At 41.6% G+C, this 10437-nt stretch overlaps 1 protein-coding gene across 1 annotated transcript in view; it reads right to left on the bottom strand.

Moving 5' to 3' along the window:
• Window positions 1-1298: 1298 nt before the first annotated feature.
• LOC147846683 (caskin-1) overlaps window positions 1299-10437 on the bottom strand; it is a 64868-nt gene continuing 55729 nt past the window's right edge. The window contains exons 10-11 of the mRNA XM_087236701.1: window positions 8771-8885; window positions 1299-1672 (exon numbers count right to left, since the gene is read on the bottom strand). Coding sequence (XP_087092827.1) covers window positions 1410-1672; window positions 8771-8885 — 378 coding nt within the window. The 3' untranslated portion in view covers window positions 1299-1409. The remainder of the gene's footprint in view (window positions 1673-8770; window positions 8886-10437) is intronic.

Here is a 10437-nt window from a genome sequence, read left to right as displayed (position 1 = left end):
CATCCCACCCCATGTTAAGTCAATGGGGCACTTATTAAGGGTCTTTAAGTGGTTTGGGGGGGCGTGGCCTGTGAGCTTCAAAATCATAATGAGATGCTGATTGGTTGCCCTAGTCAAATAAGCCAACCCCCAAGTCTGTATGACAGTGCTGTACTTTGATTGACATATGACATTTATAATGGGAGTCAATGTAATGAATGGGAGTCAATGGGCAATGTAAAGTCAATGGGAACCCTTTTGGGACGTCCTACCACCCCAGGGGTACAACCTATACCCCCTTTCAGGGTATGTTCTCACTTAGGCTGCAACCCCCTACAGATGTTGTGAATCCCATATTTCTGTGAAATTCACACTCGGCGCTGTGATTCGTCAAAGTTCGGCTCCATGTAAAGTCAATGGAGACTTTGGGACGTCCTAGCTCCCCAGGGGTACAACATTTACCGCCTTTCGGGGTGTGGTTTGAAGCCTCCTATAACCCTTTCGAGATGTCGCGAATCCCATGTCTCTACGATATTCACTGTTGGCGCTACGGCGATTTCCGGGAATAGTATCTACGAGTGTCTAGAAAATGAATGGGAGTCAATGGGCCAATGTAAGTCAATGGGAGCACTTTGGGACGTCCTAGAGCCCCAGGGGTGCAACTTAAACCCCCTTGCGGGTTATGTTCTCACTTAGGCTGCAACCCCCTACAGATGATGTGAATCCCATATTTCTATGAATTTCACACTTGGTGCTATAATCTGTCAAAGTTTGGCGTAATGTTAAGTCAATGCGTTTTGGGGGGTGGTTTTGGGGCCCCTGCGGGGCCCCAAAACCACCCACCCCTTACAAAAGTCATAGCACACCATTCCCGATAAAGCCGCACGATTTGAGCCCACTTTCAAGGGTCTGGGACGAAAGCTGCGGGACTAGTTACGCGCCGAAAAAGTGTACGGAAGAAGAAGAAGAAGAAGAAGAAGAAGACAGAATAATAAACCACAATAGTAAGAATGGACTTTGCCTAAGGCAAACCCCATTAATAATAATAATAATAATAATAATAATAATAATAATGTTTTTAGGGATTTTTGCACTAAATAAAATTTGCTGATTTTTCAAACTACTTATTTAAAATGAGCTGAAACAACACAATTCTTGAGTTTTTAGGGGGGGGGGGGGGTAATGTAATTGTTTCATGTTAACTTATTTAATGTTGTCCCAACACAAATTGATTGTGTGGAGCCCAGTATTTTTTACAGTGTTAATGGTAAAGATACCAGAAGGTTAAATCTGCTGAATCCGGCATAACATGTTGACAAGTTAAACACAATGGAAAAAAGAAACAATAAAGCTTTTGAAAATAAATATGGTAAGTGTATGATATGATATGCTCATGATGGATAAATGTGTGTGTTGTTTTTCTGCTGATGTCAGTGTGTATGTGTGTTTATACCTGTGTCTTTTTGCGGCTCCTCTGAGCAGGAGGAGGCTGGTTCAAACCCAATTGTGCTGCAGGTGGGCATATTATAGCCAAATGAGGTGAAGAGGGGCTGATGGGTGAGGGGGAGGGCAGGGGGTGGTGGAGGGGTGAGGGGCAGGGAGAAAATGTGGGACGAGTCACCGTTCACCATGATAACTGAACCAATTGCTGGCGGACGGATGTGTATCTTAAGATACTGTTGGGTTGAGGGACCTGGGTACGACAGAACGGCAACACCCAAAAAACACAAACAACAACAAGAACAACAGAAAACAGGAAAGGAAACACAAAACAAAACATGTTCAAGCAAAAGTAGCTAACTCTATCAGTGAGCTTAGCTTTATCCTCGAAGTTAACATGCAAGGTGAAAAATGAAGTTACATAAACATTAGAAACACTAAATTAAAAAAGGTGTACTCATGCAAACTATTTCAAGAAAACATATAACTACAAATGAATTCCACAGAACAAAAAATACTTAATAACTATGATCTATGTGCTATGCTATGTTATGCATGCAGACTACATTCATGCATGAGAAAGGGGGGTAATAGGGATTTCAAATGTTGAAGTGTCATCTACTGTATGTACAGCATTTAAAAACAATCAATATTGGTGCACTACAATATTGAAGTGACAATAAATAAATAAAATAAATAAATAAATAAATAAAATAAATAAATAAATAAATAAATAAATAAATAAATAAATAAATAAATAAATAAATAAATAAATAAATAAATAAATAAATAAAAAGAGTAAAGTATTGCCCGGCAGTGCATTTTGTGGATACACAGCCCATAGAGCCTCATGAGAGTCTATGGCATGTACCTGTACAACTGATTTTAAAAATCAATATACTGATTGCCCTTCAACAAGAGGTTATTTTGGGTGTAAGGCCTAAATAGAAGTTTGTAAGAGCAAAATAAGGACTTTGAAAAAAAAAAGATAATGAGCTTTCAATTAGAATGGTAAGAGGAAAAATAAAAGTTCTGCTAAAACTATTTAAAATACCTTTCCAGGTTCACTGTTTGGTTTTAGGCTGCACAGTTTGGTCCAAAATTATCTTACTACTACAACTATTACTACTACTGCTTCTGCTAATTTGATACACAGCCTCAATGACCATTGGCACTAGTTAGGCAGTAGTTTGAGAACCATGTGGCATAAAATAATAGTAATTATTAATTAATAAAAAATAAAAAAATACAAATCTAAATATTCTGACACTGCTGTTGTTGTTTCTTCACTCTTAAAGTCAGCATGAAATGTAAGATAAGGCTGTCCCTTTTTATTGTGACTTGACATGAAGTGGTTTTGAGAAATGAGAAACAAATGTAGGGTGGTTAGGAACCGATTGGTGGAAGATGCTAACAAAATGCAGGAAGATTTGCACGATAGTTTGTGAAGGATTACTGTTCACTGGAATCACCACTGGCACCTTCTGGTGTAGAATGTATCCAGATGTCCGATGATGATGAGAACGAAGAGTTTTACTGAAAGAAATTCGTATTCAAACCACTGCCTCCAGCGAAAGCCGGGCAAAATGAGACACACATTGATACCCCTGCCCAAAAGGACTGATAGCTCCTCCCTAAAGGCCCTGATAGCCCTGCCCTAGATGCACTGATAATCCCGCCCTAAAGGATTGAAAACCCCGCCTTAAATACACTGATAGCTCCACCCTATAGGACTGGTAACCCTGTCTTAAATGCACTGATAGCACCGCCCTTAAAGACTGATAACGCCGCCTTAAGTGCACTGATCGCCCTACCCTGAAAGACTGATAGCCTTGCCCTAAAGGACTGATAACCCTGCCTTAAATGCACTGATAGACCTGCCCTATAGGACTGATAACCTCGCCCTAAATCCACTGATAGCCCCGCCTAAAAAGGACTTGTAACCCTGCCTTAAATGCACTGATAGCCCCGCCCTAAAGGACTGATAACCTTGCCTTAAGTGCACTGATGCCCCCACTCTTTAAATGCACTAATGGCACTTCCCTAAAGGACTGATAACCCTGGCTTAAATGCACTGATAGCTATGCCCTAAATGACTGAAAACCCCACCCTAAATGCACTGATAGCTCCGCCCTAATTGACTGATAACCCCTCCTTAAATACACTGGTAGCGCCGCCCTAAATGCACTGATTGCCCTGCCATAAATGCACTAATAACCCCACCTTAAATGCACTAATAGCCCAACCCTAAAAGACTAATAGTCTCGCCCTAAAGGACTGATTACACCACCTTAAATGCAGTGATAGCACAGCCCTAGACAACTAATAACCTTGCCTGAAAGGACTGATTACCCCATCTTAAATGCACTGATAACCCTGCCCTTAAGGACTGATAACCTGCCTTACATGCACTGAAAGCACCGCCTTAAAGGACTGATAACCCCGCCTTAAATCCACTTATAGCCCCACCCTAATGGACTGGTAGCCTTGCACTAAAGGCACTGATAGCCCTGCCTTAAATGCCCTGATAACCCCACCCTAAAGGACTGATAACACTGCCATAAATGCATTGTTACCCCCGCCCCAATGAGAAGAAAAAATCAATTAAACTAATGAAGTGCACACAGACATCATTTGCTACTATCAAGCACTGCAATACACACATAAAAATAAAAAGAGTCAGTTTTGTTTTCATGCCGACTTTAAGAAGCCGTGTTTGCCACTGATGTGTGTGTATATGAATGTGTGAAAGCCTGTCTGCATGTGTGTGTGTGACTGCAGAAGTGCGAGTTTCTGATGTGGGCTGAAGGAAAATAAAGAGGGGGATGGAAAGGATGGTACAGGTGGACGCAAAGACGACTGAACAGTGACAGAGAGATGAGCCGCTCTCCTCTGCCCTCTTCTCCACTCTCTCTCTCTCTTTCATCTCCTCCAGCTGACGCCTCTAATTACAATCACTTGACTGGTGATACAGGGCAGGACAGTTGGATACAGAGTGAATGAACACACAAACACACGCACACACACAAAGATAGAATGGGCATTCATGTGTTCTCATGTATTTAAATACTCCAACAAGACAGCATTAAACAATCATGAAAATACACAAATTCACTTTGTTTACAACAATACAACGAATAATTGTTTATGACACAAGGTTGCTAGGGTGTTCTGGAAGGTTTTTTAATCTTGATAGTAATTGTGTGTTGTGTTGCTATGCAGTTGTTAGGTTGTCCTGGGCAGAATTCAGCGTGTTTCTCTGCAGTTGCTACAGTAGGTTGTTTGTTATAGATTTTGGTGCAGTTGCAAGAATGTTTTTGTTAGCTTTTATTTTGTTGCTTTGCAGTTGCCAAGGTGTTACTGGATGTTTGTGGTGTATTGCTATGCAGTTGCTGGTTGTGCAGGGCAGTTTTAGTTTGTTGCTATGTAGTTGCTTGCTAGGATGTGGATGTAGACTGCTTTGCTTATTCTGCCTCTAGACTGCTTTGCTTATTCTGCCTCTAGACTGCTTTGCTCATCCTGCCTCTAGACTGCTTTGCTCATTCTGCCTCTAGACTGCTTTGCTTATTCTGCCTCTAGACTGCTTTGCTCATTCTGCCTCTAGACTGCTTTGTTCATTCTGCCTCTGGACTGCTTTGTTCATTCTGCCTCTGGACTGCTTTGCTCATTCTGCCTCTAGACTGCTTTGTTCATTCTGCCTCTAGACTGCTTTGCTTACTCTGCCTCTAGACTGCTTTGCTCATTCTGCCTCTAGACTGCTTTGCTCATTCTGCCTCTAGACTGCTTTGCTCATTCTGCCTCTGGACTGCTTTGCTCATTCTGCCTCTAGACTGCTTTGCTCATCCTGCCTCTAGACTGCTTTGCTCATCCTGCCTCTAGACTGCTTTGCTCATTCTGCCTCTAGACTGCTTTGCTCATTCTGCCTCTAGACTGCTTTGCTTACTCTGCCTCTAGACTGCTTTGCTCATTCTGCCTCTAGACTGCTTTGCTCATTCTGCCTCTAGACTGCTTTGCTCATCCTGCCTCTAGACTGCTTTGTTCATCCTGCCTCTAGACTGCTTTGCTCATCCTGCCTCTAGACTGCTTTGCTCATCCTGCCTCTAGACTGCTTTGCTCATTCTGCCTCTAGACTGCTTTGCTCATTCTGCCTCTAGACTGCTTTGCTCATTCTGCCTCTAGACTGCTTTGTTCATCCTGCCTCTAGACTGCTTTGCTCATCCTGCCTCTAGACTGCTTTGCTCATCCTGCCTCTAGACTGCTTTGTTCATCCTGCCTCTAGACTGCTTTGTTCATCCTGCCTCTAGACTGCTTTGCTCATTCTGCCTCTAGACTGCTTTGCTCATTCTGCCTCTAGACTGCTTTGCTCATTCTGCCTCTGGACTGCTTTGCTTATTCTGCCTCTGGACTGCTTTGCTCATTCTGCCTCTAGACTGCTTTGCTTATTCTGCCTCTGGACTGCTTTGCTCATTCTGCCTCTGGACTGCTTTGCTCATTCTGCCTCTGGACTGCTTTGCTTATTCTGCCTCTGGACTGCTTTGCTCATTCTGCCTCTGGACTGCTTTGCTCATTCTGCCTCTGGACTGCTTTGCTCATTCTGCCTCTGGACTGCTTTGCTCATTCTGCCTCTGGACTGTTTTGCTCATTCTGCCTCTAGACTGCTTTGCTCATCCTGCCTCTAGACTGCTTTGTTCATCCTGCCTCTAGACTGCTTTGCTCATTCTGCCTCTAGACTGCTTTGCTTACTCTGCCTCTAGACTGTTTTGCTCATTCTGCCTCTGGACTGTTTTGTTCATTCTGCCTCTAGACTGCTTTGCTCATTCTGCCTCTAGACTGCTTTGCTTACTCTGCCTCTAGACTGCTTTGCTCATTCTGCCTCTAGACTGCTTTGCTCATTCTGCCTCTAGACTGCTTTGTTCATCCTGCCTCTAGACTGCTTTGTTCATCCTGCCTCTAGACTGCTTTGCTCATTCTGCCTCTAGACTGCTTTGTTCATCCTGCCTCTAGACTGCTTTGTTCATCCTGCCTCTAGACTGCTTTGTTCATCCTGCCTCTAGACTGCTTTGTTCATTCTGCCTCTAGACTGCTTTGCTTATTCTGCCTCTAGACTGCTTTGCTTATTCTGCCTCTAGACTGCTTTGCTCATTCTGCCTCTAGACTGCTTTGCTCATTCTGCCTCTGGACTGCTTTGCTTATTCTGCCTCTGGACTGCTTTGCTCATTCTGCCTCTGGACTGCTTTGCTCATTCTGCCTCTGGACTGCTTTGCTTATTCTGCCTCTGGACTGCTTTGCTTATTCTGCCTCTAGACTGCTTTGCTCATTCTGCCTCTGGACTGCTTTGCTTATTCTGCCTCTGGACTGCTTTGCTCATTCTGCCTCTGGACTGCTTTGCTCATTCTGCCTCTGGACTGCTTTGCTCATTCTGCCTCTGGACTGCTTTGCTCATTCTGCCTCTGGACTGTTTTGCTCATTCTGCCTCTAGACTGCTTTGCTCATTCTGCCTCTAGACTGCTTTGCTCATCCTGCCTCTAGACTGCTTTGTTCATCCTGCCTCTAGACTGCTTTGCTCATTCTGCCTCTAGACTGCTTTGCTTACTCTGCCTCTAGACTGCTTTGCTCATCCTGCCTCTGGACTGTTTTGCTCATTCTGCCTCTGGACTGCTTTACTCATTCTGCCTCTGGACTGTTTTGCTCATTCTGCCTCTGGACTGTTTTGTTCATTCTGCCTCTAGACTGCTTTGCTCATTCTGCCTCTAGACTGCTTTGCTCATTCTGCCTCTAGACTGCTTTGCTCATCCTGCCTCTAGACTGCTTTGTTCATCCTGCCTCTAGACTGCTTTGCTCATCCTGCCTCTAGACTGCTTTGCTCATCCTGCCTCTAGACTGCTTTGCTCATCCTGCCTCTAGACTGCTTTGTTCATCCTGCCTCTAGACTGCTTTGCTCATTCTGCCTCTAGACTGCTTTGCTCATTCTGCCTCTGGACTGCTTTGCTCATTCTGCCTCTGGACTGCTTTGCTCATTCTGCCTCTGGACTGCTTTGCTCATTCTGCCTCTGGACTGTTTTGCTCATTCTGCCTCTAGACTGCTTTGCTCATTCTGCCTCTAGACTGCTTTGCTTATTCTGCCTCTAGACTGCTTTGCTCATTCTGCCTCTGGACTGCTTTGCTCATTCTGCCTCTGGACTGCTTTGCTCATTCTGCCTCTGGACTGTTTTGCTCATTCTGCCTCTGGACTGTTTTGCTCATTCTGCCTATGGATTCCTTATTGCTGCTTGCAGCTATATTAAATTTACAATTTTGTTCTGATAATAGTAGTGACGTCAACGTAATTTAATACTTCGTCAATTTATCTATTAAATGCATGAAAAGCCTAGTTCACACTACAGGATTTTAAGCCAGATTGGAGATTTGATAGATTTGAAAGTTAACAAGTTTGCTGACAGATCAAGCTGCATGGGGAAAAAATCAGGGGTTCTTGGCGCTCTCCATTCTTTATATGTGAACTACTGAAAAATGCATCAAAGAGGCTCGCTGACGCGTCGCTGTCACCTCGCAGATGGAAATCCAATATCTAGCATGCTAAATATTCCAAACCAGTCGGCCAACTTGACCCCATGTGTGGTCAGATGTAGTGACTAGGTGCAGCCAATGAGAGAGCATATCAGCATGTCTGTGATGGGCCAAAATGGGCATCGATGCACTCGCTTCAATCTGCGTTTACACTAAAAATATGATCTTGTTGGTAATACAGCCTAGTCAAGCAAGTAAAGCTTCTAGAAAAGGTCTGGGCTTCGCTTTCATTTTCACTTTAATAAACAGGAGCTATTTCGCGACACAGAATATGCTCTTTTGAAAGACAAAGCCGAAATAAATTTATGTTTTTGTTATCAGAAAGTTTTTGTTTATGCTAGCAGGAAGTTTCTGGGCAAAAAAGACATGCAAAAAAGTAGCAGAAATGCATGTAGTCATTTTGACCACTATGGTAATTAAATCATTTAAGTAGTGTCACGTAATGTGAACACCACAGTGATTTAAAGACACAAAATCAAGTCATGTAGTATGAACAGCACAGCGATCTGTTGATGTTTAAAGTCACGTAGTGTGACCTAGGCTTAAATTAATAAAATGCCCATCCTTAACTCACACACACAACACACAAATACACAAACACTCATTCTGTATGTATGCAGAAATGCATGCACTAAATACAAACTCACCCGATCACACACACATGAAGATTTACTGAAGTGCCAGCCAGATGAGCTTCAGACTGACTTTGATGCAGAGTGTATTAAAATGTGCATATGTGTCACATGACATCCTAGGAGGCTCATGTGATGATGCAGTACCACACCTGCCCTTTTGATGACTTCTACCATGTTGGACGGGAAGTAACCCACTCTGTCATTTCCTGTACGGTTGTCATGAATGCAGCCTTTCCATCGCCCGTCTGAATGCTGCTCCAAGACCTGAAGGTCACACAGAACTGTTGTAGAATGCAGCAAGAATCAACCAAAATGCATGCATACATTGTACCATTTGATAAATTGATAATTATTTAATTAATATTTAATAATTTAACACTTTATAATAAGATTTAATTCAATGGCAGTTATTTTTTTAGCACTTGCATCAAAAACTCATTCATTCATTAATTTTCCTTCAGCTCAGCATTCATCAGGGGTTGCCACAGCAGAATGAACCATCAACTTATCCAGCTTGTTTTATGCAACAAATGCCCTTCCAGCTGCAACCTAGTACTGGAAAACATCCATACACACTCATTCACATTCATACACTACAGATAATTTAGTTTATTCAATTCCCCTACAGCGCATGTCTTTGGACTGTGGGGGAAACCGGACCACTTGGAGAAAATCCACACGAACATGGGGAGAAATGTAGCTTTTAGCAGTGGTTCTACCAGGAAGACCTAATGTCACGTCACTCATCACAATCAATTTTAACTAATAGCCACGAGACACAAGGAATATATAAGCTGTCCATTCATTTAATTAATTTGGTTGCAGGTACCGACGCAGACGTTCACCCACCATCCTCCCCACCACCACCAGGTTGGCCCTGTCCAATGGGGGAGGGCTCCGCCCCTGCCTTCATCCTTGGCAGTCATAGCTGGATCTAAAAGCTTTCAAACCAAGCTACTGATGGGGCCTCCGCCAAAGAAATTCTATGTTTTGTCAAATGATAAATGATAAATATAAATAATAATACAAATAATATTCATCAATAAATGTAATTCAATATCATAATTATCTTTCTGGACTTTCTGGTCACTTGCAAACTACACACAGAAATGCCAAATGATGCAGCTGGGACTTGAACCAGCATCCTTCTTGCTGTGAGGCAACAGTGCTTACCACTGAGCCATAGTGTTGCCCTGCATTATAAACTATGCTCTTATAATCTATACATTTTATTTTACTATTTCAATTATAACAATAATAACAAATTATTATTTCTGTGTTTTTGTTTCTTTAAAATAAATGCAACACTTTAAACACTATTTAAGATTTTATTCATTAATAGTTTGCCTAGTTTATACATTATTATTATGGACTAATTCTGAAATACTACCACAATGTTCTAATTTAACATATATTAAATTTACATTTGTTTCTAATCTTTGTTTTTAAAGATGTTACTTCAGTCCTCACTGTCACATGATTTTTCAAAAACATCTTTTATTGGTCATTGCATACACTGTATCTGCATACTGCATACAATTTATCCATGTTGTCTGTACACAAATCGATTAAGTTAGCACTTTTAACAAAATTATGTGGATTGAACATAAAAAAGTAAGTTGTCCCAATGAAATCTCAATAATTGTGTTGTTTCAGCTAGTTTTAAATAAGTAGTTTGAACAAGTAAAAAATAAATAAATAAATATATATATATATATATATATATATATATATATATATATATATATATATATATATATATATATATATATATATATATATATATATATATATATATATATATATGTATATATAT

The sequence above is a fragment of the Danio rerio genome, chromosome 1 (genome assembly GCF_052040795.2).
Source record: "Danio rerio strain M-AB ecotype USA chromosome 1, GRCz13ab, whole genome shotgun sequence".
NCBI lineage: Eukaryota > Metazoa > Chordata > Actinopteri > Cypriniformes > Danionidae > Danio > Danio rerio.
This window is presented reverse-complemented; position numbering and strand designations above follow the sequence as displayed.